Source organism: Ambystoma mexicanum, chromosome 6q, assembly GCF_040938575.1.
Source record: "Ambystoma mexicanum isolate Mex_15411 chromosome 6q, UKY_AmexF1_1, whole genome shotgun sequence".
In the NCBI taxonomy this organism is placed as follows: Eukaryota; Metazoa; Chordata; class Amphibia; order Caudata; family Ambystomatidae; genus Ambystoma; species Ambystoma mexicanum.
The window spans coordinates 975,048,351-975,066,993 of NC_090937.1; the positions used below are offsets into that span (position 1 = coordinate 975,048,351).

An 18,643-nucleotide genomic window follows, 5' to 3' on the forward strand; every position below is an offset into this window, starting at 1 on the left:
AGAGGGGGATAGATGATAGGAATGACCCAAGTTTGACCTGGGAGGGTCGGTCAGAGAGGAAAGAGGTCAGCCAGGCCAGAGCCCGATCAGTGATACCAAGGTTATCACAGAGACGGTTGAGCAGGATGGTATGGTTGACCGTGTGAAAGAGAGAGAGGCAGACAGACAGAGAGAGGCAGAGAATGTTAGCGTCAAGGTCGGAGAGCAGATCCTCACAGATTTTTAGGAGAGCAGTTCGGTGCTTCTGGAAGCTCTGAAGCCAGATTGTTGGCTGTCCCCATGACCACCAGAGTCAGAATGAAGGTTAAGCTGAGGGATGGCCACTTTTTCCAGGAGTTTGGCCAGAAAGGTAGTAATGGAAATTGGGCGATAATTAGCCTGTTAGGTAGTGTCAGCTGTGGGTTTCTTGAGAAGAGGATGCACAGAAGAGAGGCAAGAAAGTCACATTGGTGGAGATTAACGGTGGCGCAAGGAGTAAGGGGGAAGAACCCACACTGATCCGAGTTGACGGAAAGGAAACTAGAGTCATGGCCAACTTTGGCTCAGAAAGATCCTGCCGAGCCGCACATACAACGAAATGGTGGATCACAATGAGGTCAAAGTGTTGAACACTGAACACAGACCCACGGTCTTCGGCGGCGCAACCGTCAGTCAGTTAGGATACATAACAGCACAGTGGAATTCAATGGGAGGAAGGCATACATGAAAGTGTACTTCACTGAAGAAGGTCATACAGTGCTATGGTGGAATGACCAGGCAAAACTAGAAAAAGCTCGACTCAAGGACAGAAGATCAAGTTTCATCAGTGACACTCGGAGCAGCGTCAGTGTCAAGAGATTACTTTGCAAGGTTATTTTCCAATGGGCTAGTCAGAATCATGAACGTTGTGCACACAATCATTCTGTCAGAATGCCATCCAAGTCAGACATAAGGTTAGGCCAGTGCCAGCCACAGCGCGTCAAGCGCTGCAAGAGGTTGGAGAAAATGGTCAAAGAAGGCACCATAGAAAATGGTTGAGTCCAGTAGTGCTCATAAAGAAGAAAAGCTCCCCAGCATCAACGAACTCAGATTGAGGAAGGAAGCAAAGGTCTTTTCAAAATTGGACATGCGTGATGCAGGCCATCAGATTAGGCTCCATAAAGAGTCAAAGCTGGTGATGGTGTTCATCACCCCATTTGGCACATTCCAGTACAACAGAATGCCTCCTCTGACGCATCAGCATTCCAGGGCATGATGGACTCTTTATTGAAGAACATAGGAAACGTATCCCATTTCCAAGATGACATTCTAATATATGCAATAGATATGAATACACATGACAGTGTTCTCAAGAAAGTTTTTCAGAAGCTGCAAGATGCAGGGTTATGGTTGCAGTACAAGACGTTGTTTTATCAAAGCCAAGCAAGGAGAGAACATCATATCCAAATAGGGAATCAGTCCAAAGAACAACTTGCTGCAGGTCATAGTGAAGGCTTCGGCACCAACCAACAAGGAGGAACTGAAGTTCTTCCTGGGCCTAGCAGAATACCACCAAATGTGTGCTTAGGTTCTCAGAAGTAATAGCGGGATGTGTGACACCAGACGCAGGAAAGTGCATTTGGAGAAGTGAGTGAGAGGATTTCACAACAGACAACAGTGTGCATGGGCTGGGTGCCACACTCCACCAAAAGCAGGGCGATTCGAACATGTGGTAGCCTTTGCATCCAAAGCATTGTCAGAAGCGGAAATAACTACTCAACAATCAAGAAAGAAATATTGCCATGCACCTGGGCAGTGGAGTACTGTTGGACACATGTTTGGGGCACCAGATTCACACTCCGCACACCACAAACCACTCATACACATGCTGAGCCCATGGGGTACGAAAACTTGCACTCCCAGATTAGTACGCATAACTGAAAAGACGGACAAATATCCTACTATGCAAAAAATGATTGGGTCAGGATGGGCAGTCCGAAGAGAGAAGTGTCCCAGAGGGACAGAGACCATTCTGTAAGGTGGTGGATAAAAATCTACAAAGCAGACTGCTTACTACGGAGGGGGGACCAAGTCATACCACCAACGGGAATGAGGAAAATAATCCTATGTAGGGCTCATTCGGGACACCATGGGGGCAGCATGATGGGGCGCTGCATCAGGGACGCTTTGGTGGCCGGGCATGGATCACGACATCCGTATGATGGAAAGGTGCCATGAATGCCTAAATAGCAACAAGCGCCTGAAGGTATGACGGCACGATGATTGACAGAAATATCCAATGGGGTGTGGCACAAACTAGGGTTGGGACTTCATAGGCCAGTTAGAAGCAATGGAGCCCCAGCACAGATATGGGATAGTGATAGTTGATTACCTGTCCAACTGGGTGGAAGAAGAATTTGTGGCGAATATCACCAGAGCAACAGTCACTGAGGTACTCACCACAATGTTTCAAAAGGGAAGCATTACCAAGATAGATTGTCACGACAATGGGGTCCAGTTGGTACCCAGAGAAATGGAGGGACACCCAAATCCTTCCACCACTCTTCTGGCAACTACGATGAAGGCTCCAATATCCTAAACGCTGCCTACTATAATATTCAGGCCGGGATGGCAGAGAACCGTCTTTGCCTGAATGGGGATAAGACAGATCCTCCTAGTAGGTCCACCGGCAGTACTAAAAAAAAAAAATAATAATAATAATAATCTGAACAATATAATGCCTTCAGAATAGAAGACAACCAGGTCGCTGTATCCTCCATGGTAAAGACGCTTGGTGTCTACCTTGACGCTACTCTCTCCCCATCCCGCCAGGTGAATGCCATTGCATCCTCAGCAGCCTACACCACAAAACTCTTAAATGGCTCAAGACCCTTCCTTTCCTCAGACAGCTGCCTAACCATAGCAGTCATAAGGTCTGATATGATATGATAGTTTATTTATATAGCGCCTATACACAATGTGTTTCAAAGCGCTTCAAGGCAAAGGAGGGAACAAGGGAAAACATAATGATAGCTCCATCACAAGCTTTGACACACTCCCCCCCTGAAGGCTACACGATCCTATGTGCCTAGGCCAAAAAAAGACAAGTGGGGTGAGTGGCGCTTATCTTCCCAGAATGGATAATACCTGTGTCCATCATCCCAATCCTCAGTCCCTTTCCGTTTCTCTCCCGTCCCTCTCCATCCTACCCTCTTAGATGCACTCATCTCGACTGACATCCCTCTCACTACCTCCCTCTCTTAGACTGACCACTCTTCTCTCAACACACCTGAGGCTCTCCTCATGCAGCAACACACCCGGCACAGCCACTCGGTTTCAAAGTCACCAGACCCATGAATAAAGCGACAGTGGCTGCCTTTGCCTCCACCTACTCTCCTGCACCCATTCTTTGGGCTGACTCCCATCCCAACACAGCCCTCACTAACCTCAATCTATAACACTCTTGCCTACGTTACGAGGGTCCGACTGAAGTCTACCAAAAAGTGCAACTCTTCGTACGACTCCAACCTGGCTGCCCATAAACGCAAGTGTAGGGCAGCTGAGCGGAAATGGAATGCATTGGATGATCCATCTGACAAACTGAACTGCCGCCTCCTTCAAAGGTAATATCGACTCTGCATCCGCTGCAAGAATTCAAACCTGCATCTCCGCAGAATCAAACAACATGGCCAAACCTTTCAAAGTCTGCAAGGACCTAGTCAATCCTGCAGCAGGCTCTTCCTCGCACACCCACCCAGGACCTTTGCTCGGCCCTGGCTGCACACTTCATCACAAAAACCCTTAAGATTCTTTCCACACCACAGCATACACCACCACTGGAGCCTCCATTGGGTGCCCTCCCCACTACATACCAGTCTTCTCTCTCCCATCACACCTTATGAGGTCACCAGACAAGTCCGATCTATAAAGGCTTCATCCAAACAGGTGGTCCCCTGCCCCTCTAAAACCATCAAAGACAAGTTTGACTCCCTCTCCCCAGCCTTGGCTGATCTCTGCAATTAAGCACTCCCTTGTGCACCCTCTGCTCAAAAAAACTCTCTGCCAACCCCTCCATTCTGGCAAATTACCGCCCTATCTCCCCCACTCCTTTCCTGGGCAAACTCCTGGAGAAGTTGGCTATCTCTTAGCTGACCCTCCACACTGAACTTATTGGTTGCTTCCATGACCATCTGCTTTAGAGCATCCAGAGGCATTGAAACTGATCTTCTGAACTCCTGTGAAGACCTGCTCTCAAATCTTGACACCAACGCTCCCTCTGTCCTCATTCTCCTTCACCTCTCCTCTGCCTTTAACATGGTTAAACCACAACATCCTGATCGCACGTCTCTGTGACACCCAGGAAATCACAGGCCAGGCTCTGGCATGGTTAGCCTCCTTTCTCTCTGACCGCCCATCCCAGGTGCAACTTGGAGCCTTCCTCTCGACTACAGCTCTCTCAACATGTGGTGTTCCCAGGGTTATAACCTATGCCCCTGGTTCTTCAAAATCTATATGGTTGCCCCGGCACGTGTAATTGCCACCTTCAAGTGTTATGTGGATGACACGCAACTATCTCTCAGGCTACCTTCAGCCGCCTCATCCTCACTGAGATTTGACTGTGTCAGCTATTCAGTCACGGGGGGCTGCTAACAACCTCTGCCTCAACGCCAATAAAACTGAGATCGTTCGCATTGGGGCCCCTGCTCTCGCTTTCCCATTTTCACTCTGGCCGGCCTCCACTGGCCCTGTGCCCGCACCCACCTGCGAGGCAAGAAACCTTGGGGTAATTTTAGACTTTTTTCTCTCCTTCTCCTCTCACATTTCAGACATAACTATCAGCTACACCTTCTCAGAGGTACTCTACCTTTTCTCACTTTCCCCCGGTGGCTCACTGCTCCACAGCACTGGTTCTCTCTGGGCTGGACTATTGACCTCGACCTCCCTTCCTCTGCAACTCATACAGAACAGAACCGCAAGACTGATCCTTAGCCTCAAGCCCAGGCACTGCATCTCTCCCTTCACTGGCTCCAAGGATCAAGGTCAAGACCCGCTGCATTGTTCACAAGGCTTTCTGGGGACTGGGACCTACCTACCTACCTGCAACGCTGCCTACCTAAACACTGTCCCTCACGAGTCCTCCACTCATCTACCTCCAACCTTCTGCAAGTGAGCCAGTTCTCCCAGAAGAGTTTTGGAGGGAGATAGTTATCCTCAGCAGGCGCCTCCCTCTGGTATAGCCTCCCTGCCGCACTCTGTCTTGAGCCTGATCTTAATTCCAGAAACTCCTCAAGACCTTCCTCTTCTCCTCTTCCTTCTCACTCCCTATACCCTGCTAATTTAGTTCTCTGCTCTTTCCCTCTCTCCCTCATCTTGACTTACAGTTTGCTGACTGGCCACCCGGTGTACCTCAGAGTCTCACATGTCCCTTCGTCCCCCACCAGTGTTTTTCACACTTGCCGCAAGGCCCTAGACTCGACCCACTGCACTTGGGAAACAACCCATGAGAGTGGCACACTCTGCACTTACCCCAGTCTCCACCAACCGGGTGCACTTGGACTTCCCCCTCCCTGTGAGCATCTGTGCACGATCCATATGCTCTGTGCCTGAAGATCATCTGTCTGTTCTCCCTTGTCTTCACCCCTTAATTGCACTGGTAAAACTTCAGAATGGCCGTCAGGCCTATTTGCTGGATCTCAAACTGTTAAATGTATTTTACACACTTACTTATAACTGTATAACCTTATTATATGTAAAGAACATCGCTCAGTTGCCTCTGGGTCTTGATGCACTATCCCCCCCCCCCCACCCGCCCCACACCCAATGAGCACTTGCCTGTTTATTGGCACTTTATATACAATACCACTACAGATTGAGACAAACATGAGGAAAAAAAAGAACCTATGAAAGGAAAGATGGGCAGGGGGGGTGAGCGTCATATCATAGACAAGTAGATGCTTTCTAAACTACGAGTACGGTCACCTCAGGAGGCTCAGGGTGCCATTATATAATCTGCATGGATCTCAAGGTGTCCACGTAGATTCGGAATACGGCATCTAAAAATGTTTCTTTGCAATCAGTAACACAAACATGAAAAAGACAGAATTACAACCATTCCTGTCCCCCCACTAGAGCAGTTCGACATCTCTCCTATTGGCCTGAAATCAGTCCTTGAATGTCATGCTTAGTTATTAGGCGCCCGTCCGCTGTCTGATGCCCGACACTGGGTACGAGATAGCCTTACCTCCTGGTCCTCGTTAGCAGTCATGGTGAGCACGGCAGTGGCAGCTGCTGAGAACCCAGCAGCACCTATCCGTCAGTCCTGCTTCTCCAGCTGCACGCGTACCACCCGGGCAACACCGCCCACAACTCCTACGTCCCCTCCGACGTCACCACGCTAAAAATAAATCCGACGCAACGAAAAAGGGACAATAGCGACCATTGTGTAGAAATAAAAGAAAGACGTTAGCAAGGAAGACCTTGATCTCGCAAAAAGTCACCCTTTACGGCTTTGGGATACGCTCGCTCGTTGAAGGCAAGACAACATGTATCGCTTTAATAAAACACATGACACTAGCTTAAAACCTTAACCTTTACTTCCATCGATGAAAAGAGAAGCGATTATTGAATAGATCCTTATACTATATCACATTGAGTGATCATGTATCTTTTTTATACAGTTCTTATACAGCCCGCTAGAACATTGTAAGACTTTTTTCATTTTGATTTAGGTGCAAAATTCAACCGAAGCCTGTGAGTTAAGGTGACAAGTATTTATTCTTCTATACCCAAACCTCATCCAAGCTTTCTTGCTCATCCTACGTTACTGGCTAGAGGGGCAGGAAAGGCGTATCAGCTGTAAAGTAGGCGTCATCTTCTGACCAATCACGCCTATTGATTCCAAATTCGTTGTCGGGAGACGTTATTGGCTTGTTCTTCCGGGTGGGAAAGATAGATGTATCCAGTTGAGCATCCGTAACAAGGCTACTGTACTGGTGTCTATCTGGAGCGCGTATCACCTGTCAGTATTACAGATGACAGGTACTTGGGTGCGGGTTACCTGGTGCTGCCCTGGAGGGAGTGAAGGTTTCTGCAATGTTGCATCAACCCTAGTAGTGCATGTCTCTCTTGCCAATGACAATGAGTAGTAACTCTGCCCTTGTTTTAGGAATTTGGGGTTAGCCGTTTCCCCCGAGTATTGTAGAGTGGCAATGGCAAGCAAGACTAAAACGGACCCATAACCTGTTAAGAATTAACACACGTGGGGACTCTCGTGGTGTGTTAGAATAAACACACGTGGGGACTCTCGTGGTGTGTTATCAACCCGAGTGATTTTGTTCTAATCTTAAGTGTGCAGATTGTACTCGCTGTGTGTGTAATTTGCGTTTTCCTCACAGGGCATTTGTATAGTGTTTTTCAGCAGGTTATTGCCGCCAACTGTTGTAAAGTGTGATAGGTTATTTATTTCTGACCTTAATATGTTACATGTCGCTTCTCAGCTTACATATTTTGAATTGCTTCTTCATCATTAACTTTATATTGAAACGCATTTGACAGGGGATGTTTTGGATTGTAACGTCAGGATAAATGTTAGTTTTGGCCAGATATGAGTGTGACATGCTGGTTTCATCGTACAAGTGAGATTTCATTGGGAAATATCTGTTGCTGCTGTGTCTTAACGTCAAGGTTTTTATTATTGCTATTTTAATAAACGTTTTGTAATTTTAAAATAAATTGAGTATTTGTGGTCTAGATTTGTATTTTCCTAAATGGTTCTTGATAGACCTTCCATAGATAATTCAGATTTTCCATATTAACGTTCATGAAAGTAATCATTTTATCAAAGAGACGGAGTCGAAGTATTATGCTTTAACCCTTTAATTACCACTCGAGCGGGAAACACAAAACAAGTGTCAATCACTGAAAACCAAATAACTACGCTTCCTAGAAAGACAGTCTCTTTGTTGATGAAACTTGACTATTCCTGACATGTCTCCCACATGACTTATCAATCACTCAGGACACGGTTGCCAACATAAACCCTGCTGATTATCCATGTTCCTCCTCTTTCTGTCGCTGCTCTCGCAGACCTTCTGAATTAACTGAATGTCCAATGGGGAACAACAGGAAAACCATCTGAACTGCTAGTGCCCAATAAGCCACAACCTTGGCCTGTGCACCTGCCAGACTCGTGCCTGGATCTTCAGGAGCCTGTCAGCTTAATCTCTGCACCTGGAGGGGAAATACATGATACAGACACTCATTGAAACGCTGGGTGGGCAATCATGCTCAGTCGCTTTCGCACCCTTCTTGCCAGCCTCGTTGCTTGCGCTTCTGTGTTGATATCGCTTGACTCCGCTTACGCTTGCCCTCTCTAGCTGAATGACGATTGTGAGGGTGGGATAATACTACGCCTCCATGTATTTAATAGAATTATGACTTTCCAGAACTTTAGTGTGGAAAATCTGAAATGTATGTCAAGACCCAGAGGCTCGTATTGTGCTGGTTTAAAGCTTACTTACCACCAACGAGTCTACTTGATCGATAAGTTTAAAATCAAAGGTCTTGAACGTGGATTCATTTGACCAACCCATGGCCTTCATGATATCTTGAAACATTGCTCCTTTTTAGAGAAGGCTATTGCGCCCCATGTTGAGTGTGCTCCGAAGTGCTCTACAGCAGTGCCAGCTTGGAGCATAGCCCACTTGATAAAACGGGCGGGGTGGCCACTGAAACCACTTTGAACAGCATGTGGAGCGTGGTAAACACGCCGTTCTCCCCTGCAGACCTCAGGGGCATAGTTCTTGCTTCCTACTCCTTAAGGCTTCTGACCCCACACAGCTTTGGCTGTTCTGGAAAAGTAGGAAAATGATTTGCAATCCATCTCGAGCCCTCCTAAGTCAGATACTCTTGCACTCCACTAGGCAAAACAGCATAGCTAAGGGCTCTTTCCTGGATAGGTACGTATTATCCAGCTATCTATGAAACAATTATAGCACTATGTCCACGTCACACAGTCAAGTATATTTTGGCTTGGGGGCGGCTGGATGGCTTTCACTACCTTGAGCAGCCTGGATATTGGCTCAATGTTCGCCTATTGGCATGCCCAACACCTGATTGTACCCTGCTGAGAAGGCCGATCTGTAGATGTTTGCTGTTCCATATGCTTTACCCTGGGATGCTAGGTCCGCTAGAAGATTGATGACATGAATCGCATCCGCAAAAGTAGGATGCCTGCCCCTTGCCAGACACCAACTACGCCACCTAGCCCAATCTGTTCTGTGAGATCTAGCTGTCTTTGGTGCTCAGGATTCCTCAATGAGCCTGGCGGCTTCTTCCGATAGGCCTGGCTTTCTCCAGGCACACCTGAAATCATCCAAGCTTTCAGCCTAAGCATCCCTTGCGTGACCCTGTCGGATCCCGAAGAATCCCTCTCCAGTTGGGCAACAAGACTGGCAGTCGCAGGAGAGATCCAGTTGGTCAGGGAACCAAGACAGGCTAGCGTTACAAAGACTAGCTTCGCTCTCTGTCACCTCATGTATGCTAAAGTCTTGGCGATCATCGCAAAGGACAAGAAAGCATACTCTGTGCTGGGCCCCCATTGCTGCAGAAACGCATCTGAGGCAGTGACCTCTGGGTCCGGCCTCCAGCTGAAGAAACGCGGCAGCTGGCGATTGAGCCTAGAAGTGAAAAGATCTGTCGTGTGTGTTCCCTTGAGACCCATTGGACTGAGAAAAATCGCACTGCCCGCTGCCTGTCGCTGGAGTCTTTGACATAACTTTCTTGGCTAATCCGGGCAGACACTATGCTTTGACACTGTATTCTCGTGCTAGTAATTTGGACTTCGCTCCTCCCAGCTGATTTGTATAGCATACGGCTGAAGCATTGTCCATCTTTAGAAGGATACATCACTCCATCCGCTAGGAGCTCCAGGCAGTTGATATGCAGTCGTCTCTCCGAGATAGACCAACGTGCTCCCCAGCCCCTCTGGCTGGCGTCTGACTGGATTACCAGGTCCGGGAGGGAGTTGAAAATGGCCTTCTAATTCAAGGCCTCCATGTGTTGATCCAGTGCAGCTCCGTCTTTGCCTTTTGCGACAGCAGGTCTCTCTGCTCGTAAGACAGCCCTTCCCTCAGGTGCTGTATTTTCAGTCGCTGTAATGCTTGATAGTGGAGGGGTCCCGATGAGATTGCCTGAATGGAGGAACATCAGGCAGTTCAATCATATGACCTTTTTACATATATTAGATTGTACACCACTTTTTCTTGAGACACTTTTGTTCTGCAATTTATACTATTTTATTTACTCTTTGCAGTTTAATGTAAAAAAACATAAAAAAATACACGTGATCACTTACAACATGCTTTAAAATCTTTAAAAAACCTTTTACCACCTATCATTACAATCATAGTAAATTGTTGTACTTTTTTCTAATAATATGAACACTATTTCAGGGTATCAAGATAATTTACATTAAATTCCTGGCAAGATATAATTTGGTGTTGCGAAAGAGAAAAAAGGAAAAACAAGTGGGTATTTCCTATCTGGTCGACATATGTTTCGGCCACTATCGTGTGTATTGCACCATCTCAAGTGCTGTCACTCAATTGAGTGTATGGGCCATCTTCAGGACAAAACAGTTTATTCATGGAGTTCAATCCTTTCCCCAATTAGTAGATCTTCTGATCTAAAAAAACAACTAGGAAACTATTTTACTTGTAATAGGACATTAAAAAAAGCAATAAAATCAGTGTCAAACTGAGATTTATCCTTAGATTGTCTCTTCGCAATATATTTTCTAGGTCATGACATCTGCTCAGCATAGTTTCATAGTTCTTGGTTCGGGCCTGGATCTCCTGAATGATGTGCAAGTTTCTACTTGTCCAGTGAGGAGATTGCCGTTTCGTTGCTGGATATTGTTTCCCCCAACTTGTTGATCTCCTGGTTTTCCACAATTACTTTTGAAAGCTCTACCTTCATTGAGGAGACCTCTGATTTGAGGAGAGCAGAGAAATCCTCTTTGAGCTCCTTAATCATTGAGACCAGCATGCCCCTCGTCAGGTGATCTGTGTTCTCCTCTCATTAGGGTTGTTATTTTGGAGGAAAGTCTTTAGCAAGGAAGTCTTCAAGTGCTTATTTGGTTTGCCCATGATGCTACTCTCAGGTTGCGTATAGCCACTCCGAGAGGTTGTCCCCTTGCCGCTAGAGCTCTCCTCCTCCTGTCCGGGGCACAATCCTGGTCGTCCTCTGTGAAATAACCACCCGCTGTGCTCTCGGCCTGTGATTCCTGTTATCAGCGTCCCCACTGCAGGCTCCAGGCCATGTCCATGGGTCTGCACACTCTGGCTTGTCTTCCCCCAGAGTCAGAGGAGGAGCCCTCCCTTCTGTGGCTTCTGCGATGGACTCTATAGGGTCTGCTACCCGTTGTGTCTGCTGTCCCTCCTCTGCATGGCCATTTTGGGGGCACTCATGTCACCTTCAGTGTGGTGTCCTGGCCCTCTCCACTTGCCACCTCGCTCTTTCATTGCTTACTCTCTAACCCACCCTGGTTGATGGGGTCATGGTGGTGCTGTAGAGCCAGGAACGGCCATACCCTGCACAGCCTGGCACCCAGTCATTGTGACCCTCCATAGCCTCTTCTCAGTGCAAAGCACTCCACTCCTCGCCTCTGGCTCTCCTACAAGCAGCATGTCCCATTCCATGTTGCTTCGGCTAGCGTGTTCCCGGTCGCAGCAATTGCCTGGAGTTTAGTAGGGAAGGGGGGGGCAATGGCTCCCCCCAAGGCGGTGAAGGCATGTTTGGGCCTATGTAAGACAGGAGAGAGGATCTACGGCTCTACCGATCCCGAGGTATTTGCATCTTGTTGGGCGGTCCTCCGATGCTCTTCTGAGGCCCTCTCCTCACCACATGTCCGCCATCATAGGTTCAGGCAGCTCTTGCAGCGATCGTCCGCTTTCCTCCACTTGTGCCGTGGTACACCTCTGGTCGTTTCTAAAAGCTGGCTTCTTCCTCACCGCATCAGGAGCTGTTTGCACAGTCCATGCAGTTTGTAAGTCATTCTGGAATAGGGTGAGCTCTGTCGGTCATCTTGGCCATGCCCAGGTTCCATTCATTTATAATTTTCCCCAGCAGTAGAATCCAAATCTAAATTTCATATATAGTGCCCTATGGGCTAGTGGGTTAACATGATCTATTAAAACGTACTTGTTTTTACCAACAGTTTAGTCTTACCACTCTCGCTATTAGGTCCCTTTGTTACATACTCAGACCAACTATTGATTGTAAGAGTGTCCCTGACGTGAGCTTTATCATCTTTTGTAATGGCTTCAGGTCTAAACCAAAGGTTCGGCAGGCCAATTGTTTGCCCATTTAAAAGATCTCTTGGGGGTTGTGCCTTGAGAAACTCCATCAGCTCCGTAGTCCATAGGCGGATCCAACAGAGTAGCAGCTTTACGTTAATGTTGTTGTCCACATCTGTGTGACTCCCCTCTAGATGTATTAGTGCATTGGAGGTATTTTTCGTTAATCCAAGTATCCTCTTGAAGTATATGTTTTACGTTCCTATAAGGTTCTCACAGGATTCATATCCCCAGAGTTCTGTGCCATACGATGTACTATTTAACGGTGTGCAGTCATAATGTCGACATCAATAATGTCGACAGTCAAAATGTCGACAAATTAATGTCGAAAAACAATAATGTCGACAAACAAAAATGTCGACATTATTCGATATTTTTTCGACATTAATTTAGTGTATGCATAAATAAATAAATAAATATATATATGATGTGTTGAGTATGAGGGGTGGTTGGGGGGGTGTGGGGGGGTGGCAGGGGGGTGTTGGGTGAGGGGGGGTTGGGGGGGGGACCCCCCCATAGTAAATACAATTTTTATTTATTTAATTATTGAATAAATAAATAAATAAATAATTGGTATGTGTTGAGTATGAGGGGTGAAAGGGTGGTTGGGGGGGTGTGGGGGGGCGGCAGGGGGGTGTTGGGTGAGGGGGGGTTGGGGGGGGGACCCCCCCATAGTAAATACAATTTTTATTTATTTAATTATTAAATAAATAAATAAATAAATAAATAATTGGTATGTGTTGAGTATGAGGGGTGAAAGGGTGGTTGGGGGGTGTGGGGGGGGGGGGTGGCAGGGGGGTGTTGGGTGAGGTGTTGATAGTTTTAAGGGTTTATAGTCATAATGTCAAAAAAAAAAATGTCGACATTTTTTTTTCGACATTATGACTTTTTACATTAAAAGTATAGAATGTCGACATTATTATTTTCGACATTATTTTTTCGACATTTTTGTCTGTCGACATTTTTTTGTCGACATTATGACTATAAACCCTATTTAACACCTTCATATTGTATACCCCACAGCTGCCGTTTAGGATCTATTCCCCAGACTGGAACTACATTTGGCTACCATTAGGCTGGGTTCATACTAGTGAAATGTCACTTTTCTCTTTTTGGGCACCCCATTCACCTGTTGCATTTATACTGTATGCCAGGTAGTCAAATTGTTTGACTTCCTCAATTTGCCATCCTATCTCACCCAAATCCAATTCTCTTATAATTTAATTTTTTGGGTGACAAATCATTGATATAGTTTTCATAATGTTAACTTCCAGTCCCTTTTTGTTCATAAACATTTCATTAAGTAGGGTCAGTTGTTTCCTACGTTTTACCAGTGTTTTAGATACAGCACTGCATCCTCCGCATACAGGAGTAATGCAATCTTATTGCCGTTCAGCGTTGGGGTATGTGCTTCCAGTTTAATTTGCTATGTTGTTGATGTAAAAGCAGTAAAACTGGGGCAATTATGCATCCCTGGTGTACCACCTTGGCAATTGTGATCACATTTATCGTTTCTCCTCTTCGGCCACACCTTACACTGGCCCTGTTGTTGCTATATAGACCAATGATACACTTCAGAAGCCCACAGTGTACACCAGGGGATGATGAGCATTACCATAAATCAAATGCTGTCTTCCAATCGAAGAAAATAAAGGCAGCACTTGTTCACATGCACATTATCATGGATGATGAGCATTAGCCTTTAAGATAGGCCCAAAAGGTACCAATGATTAGAAAAATACTCAATAATGGAGTAACACCAAGTGCACGAGTAAACCCAGCTTAATTATAAAACATACGGCCGCTGGGAGAGCGTACAAGGACAAACTCACATTGGTACAAAAGAAAAGAACTTTTAATACAGAATATTATCACAATTTACGTCTTTTCAATTAATATTTTTATAATACATTTTATTGGGTTTAAGTAACAAATACAATAAACCAAACAACATCAAGACCTACATCCTTCCACAGGCAAATATGTAGCCAGTCTTGGTTACTGACACCATGATCCTTAATACAAACATATCCATGTGTTACACAATTGAATCCCATTGTACAGTAGGGTCATTAAACCTCGCGTCCCTCCCATCTCCCCACATCTTGGAAGCCTTGCCGGGGCAGCCTCTTGCAATGTAAATCATACGTTCCACCATAGCACGTGTCCATATCCGCAGCCCATTGGTCTCACGTCGGAGAGTCTGGGGCTCCCCATTTAATTTACATCATTGTTAATACAATCACAATAACATTCTATTCTCATCCTTGATTGGACACTAGACTATAGAATATATTCATAAATGTTCCTTCTATAATTCATAATCCTTCCTAGGGCAAGCCCTCTACAGATAGTATGTCTAAATTCAATATGACATTCGTTGGCTTTCTACTACACTAGTTATTAAGAAAAATATGATTTCACAGGTCGGACATTTTGTCATCTGACCTCAAACAACTTGCCCACGCCCTTGATATCAATGATCTCGTCACTGTCCAAAACCTAGACTTCATTGCTATCACTGAAACATGGCTGCACGCAGCCTCAGGCCCCCTTCTCGCCCTTGCTATCCCAGACGGCTACACCATCCTCAGAAATGACTGCCAGTCCAACCCATCCAGAGGGGGCGGAGTTGCCTTCATACACAGGCACACTATCACCATGAGAATCATTCCCAACACCAAACTTAGTTCGGCAGAATCATTATCAGTAAAACTATCCCTCTCACCCACCAATACAGCAACATTACATCTCATATACAGACCACCAGGACCACTCGTTCCTTCACAGATGACATTACCACTATCCTGACCGACAACACTAAGCCTTACTCACAGGTGATACTACTGGGTGACATCAACCTCAGCCTATCTGACCCAAAGGATCCAATGGCCACCGAGATAACTAGCATCCTCACTAACCTAGGTTTCCAGCAACGTATTCTTGAGCCCACCCACAACAAGGGCAGAACGCTAGATTGGATTGCAGATCTCAACTGCAACACAGCGATAAGTTCTAATACCGCATGCGCATGGTCTGACCACCATTTCATTATCTTTCACCTACCAGCCACCAACCCCTTACCTAAACCTACCATAGCCCCATCCATTCCCACCAGGAACAAAAAAGACATCACCAGGGACAAACTCCTTCCACTCATTTTACCTATGCTGAATATTTATGCCTCCCAGCACAATGACCCAACCGTCTTAGTGGACACCTACAACCAAACATTGCTCAAAGCCATTGACACCTTGGCACCTCTCAAAGTTCGGAAACCCAAACAATGAGCCCACCTAAACTCGTGGTTTACCCCGCAACTTAAAGTCCTACACAAAGAAACGCACTTTGTAAAAGTCTCCCTAGCGAGGCCAACAAAGACCTCCTGATCATCACATCCCTTAATTACAAGGAAGCAATCCTACAAGCCAAGAAAGAGACCTACAACCAGCGCATATCGCAAGCTGAATCAAACACAAAAGAGCTATTTAAAATTCTAAAGAATTAGAATCCCCGTCACCCAGCCTGGATACCGGCTGCCAAGACAGCACATGGTGCAACAACATCCAAAATGCTCTACTTACCAAAATCACCACCTTAGAATCCAAAATCAATGCCAAACAGAATACCCTTCTAACTACCTCCACAGCTAAATTCCCAGCGCCCATCAAGGCCACCCTCTTACTTCTCACCCCATTTAGCTTCCTACCTCTCACCATCCCTGAGGTCGAAAAAATCATCAATAACCTAAAACCAACCCACTGCCAGGGCGATCCCTGCCCTGCTCCCATCATTAAACAATCGGCACACAACCTTGCTCCCTTCATAACCACTTTCATCAATTCCTCCTTCCAATCCGGTATTGTTCCCAACAACCTGAAGGACGCCTGGGTTATCCCCCTGTTAAAAAAACCACACTAGACCCAGAGATACCTTCCAACTATAGACCCATTACCACAGTCCTGTTCCTTCTAAAAATTCTAGATCGAGCAGTATACCTACAGATACAGAGCTATCTTGAAACCAATAATCTCCTTGGCTCAAGACAATCTGGTTTTAGACCTAAGCACGGGACAGAAACGGCCCTCCTGGATCTTAAAACCCAAATTGAAGACATAAAAGACAATGGCAAATTGGCACTCCTTCTTCTTCTAGACCTCTCGGCAGCTTTTGATCTGGTCAATCGCCAAATCCTATGCCAGCATTTGAAATCAGCTGCCCACTTATCCAAAAATGCCACTAATTGGATCAGCTCTTTTCTCGACAACAGATACATGAGAGTTTTTTCACCTACTTTCTCTGTGGACCCTGCCCCAGTCCCATGTGGAGTCCCTCAAGGATCCTGTGTATCCCCCACACTCTACAATGTATTCACCAAACCTCTATTTGACGTGCTTGACTATCTGGGTGTCACCTACACTAATTACTCTGATGACACCCAGATACTCATCCCTATTACTGGTGACTACATTGCAGACTCCAAAGCATAGAATAACATCTACCAAGTCATTCAAGCTTGGATGGCCCAACATGAGCTCTGTCTCAATGACGACAAGACAGAGCTCCTCATCCTGGGCACACAACAAAGACTCAATAAGCTGAACCCTTTGTTCAGCTCCTTTAACATTGATGGTAATTCCATCAAAGTCTCCAAAGACACCAAAACCTTGGGCATCTACCTGGACTCTACACTCTCCTTAAATAGACAGATGAACGCTGTTGTCGCTGCCTCGGCCTACACATGCAAGCTGATCACAGCCTGCCGCCCTTTCCTTTCCACCCAAAATTGTATCACCCTTGCCAGGACATTAATCATGTCCAAACTCGATTACTGCAACGCACTTTACCAAGGCACTAACCAACGCAACCTCAACAAACTCCAGATCACCCAAAACAACGCTATTAGAGCAGCCCGCAACATTCCTAGATCTGCACACATTTTAGAAACCAGGAAGAGCTTACATTGGCTCTCAGTCGCACAAAGGATATCTCTGAAATCCCTGTCCCTCACCTACAAATGCATAAACAACCAGGCCCCCACCTACCTAGCCTCGAGATTCACTCAGAAAGCTCCTACTTGATCACTCAGATCCGCCCATGCACACTGCCTCACGATCCTGAGATACAAGCTCCATACAGCCGGAGGTGCTAGCTTCCCAGTTTTGGCGACCAAACTTTGGAAAACAACGCCTCTTGCCATCAGAACCTTACCTTTACCCAACTTATTGAAACATAAAGCGAAGCTCTGGCTAGCTACCACATCTGACCAACTGTCTCTTACCATTTGATCGCTGCCATCTCAGTGCCTGCACTACTTTGTAAAACCAAAGACCTGCTTCACTGTAAATGTAACCTTGTATGTACTGTCTGAAGATATGCGCCCGGTTGCCCTCGGGCCTGGTGCGCTATACAAATAAAATAAATACAAATACACTGGTAAGTTATGTAATGCGTAGGAAGAGATTGGCGAACTGCTGCAATTCAGCTTAAAGAAGTTACTCCCCTTTGTTCCCAGGCATGAGATTGTATCTGCCAGCTTTGTTTGTGGCCTTGGCTGTCATCTGTGTCTGGATGTGCTAAGGGAATGGCAGGTGTGCTATCTAATTGGGTCGGGAATGAATAGTCATTGCTGGGATCATGTGGGCAAGGAACATGTTTCGGAGCTCGATTTATCTATTGTATTTTCTACTACTGTAACAAGTGTGTGTGCTTCCTTTCGGCATCCACTTTGGGTACTGTGTATTCGTTTGTTATGGAATCATTTGGCACCGTAGCTACCTGCAACTGGCCTTCAAGGATATCTGTGTTTCTAACTGCTATCAATTGAAACTAATTATCTTTAATAATTGTATGCTGTTTGCCATGGGAAACGTTATCTGGTGTGGTTCCAGCTTGCTAAGCAGAACTCGCATCAATGCACTGACCTTTGTGTCTGGGGCTCATCCGAACACTCTGAGGCCTGGAAACTTGTTTGTCCGTGATTTTATGTCCGGCTGCAGTATTTCAGAATTGAGGCCTAGCACAGTTTGGTGCAAATAATGCTGGTAAATCTGTTTATTCGCTGCCATGTTGTCTTTGTTGTCTCTTACATGTTTGTGTTCTTAGCTTCTATGGACAAGTGTTGTTTGTGTTTACATGCAAGTGTTATTCATATCTATGTGCAATTGTTCTACCTGTATACGTGCATCACAATTTCATGGTTCCCTGCTTATATATCCTACAAAATGCAATCTACCTGTTACCCTACCTAAGACATACAGTCTATTCTATGCTCAATAAAATCTACATGGTTTAGAGTTTTTTTACTAACTGTTTACAGACCAGTTCTC

At 45.9% G+C, this 18,643-nt stretch overlaps 2 protein-coding genes across 3 annotated transcripts in view; one reads left to right on the forward strand and one right to left on the reverse strand.

Moving 5' to 3' along the window:
* The window catches only part of RWDD4 (RWD domain containing 4), a 139,264-nt gene extending 132,927 nt beyond the window's left edge, over window positions 1-6,337 (reverse strand). The window contains exon 1 of the mRNA XM_069630209.1: window positions 6,200-6,337. Coding sequence (XP_069486310.1) covers window positions 6,200-6,223 — 24 coding nt within the window. The 5' untranslated portion in view covers window positions 6,224-6,337. The remainder of the gene's footprint in view (window positions 1-6,199) is intronic.
* A 511-nt stretch (window positions 6,338-6,848) lies between these two features.
* TRAPPC11 (trafficking protein particle complex subunit 11) overlaps window positions 6,849-18,643 on the forward strand; it is a 1,974,021-nt gene continuing 1,962,226 nt past the window's right edge. Inside the window, exon 1 of one of the 2 annotated variants that reach the window (XM_069631477.1) lies at window positions 6,849-6,996. The gene's annotated coding sequence lies outside the window, so the exon portion shown is untranslated. The remainder of the gene's footprint in view (window positions 6,997-18,643) is intronic. The other variant, XM_069631476.1, reaches the window with a different exon arrangement.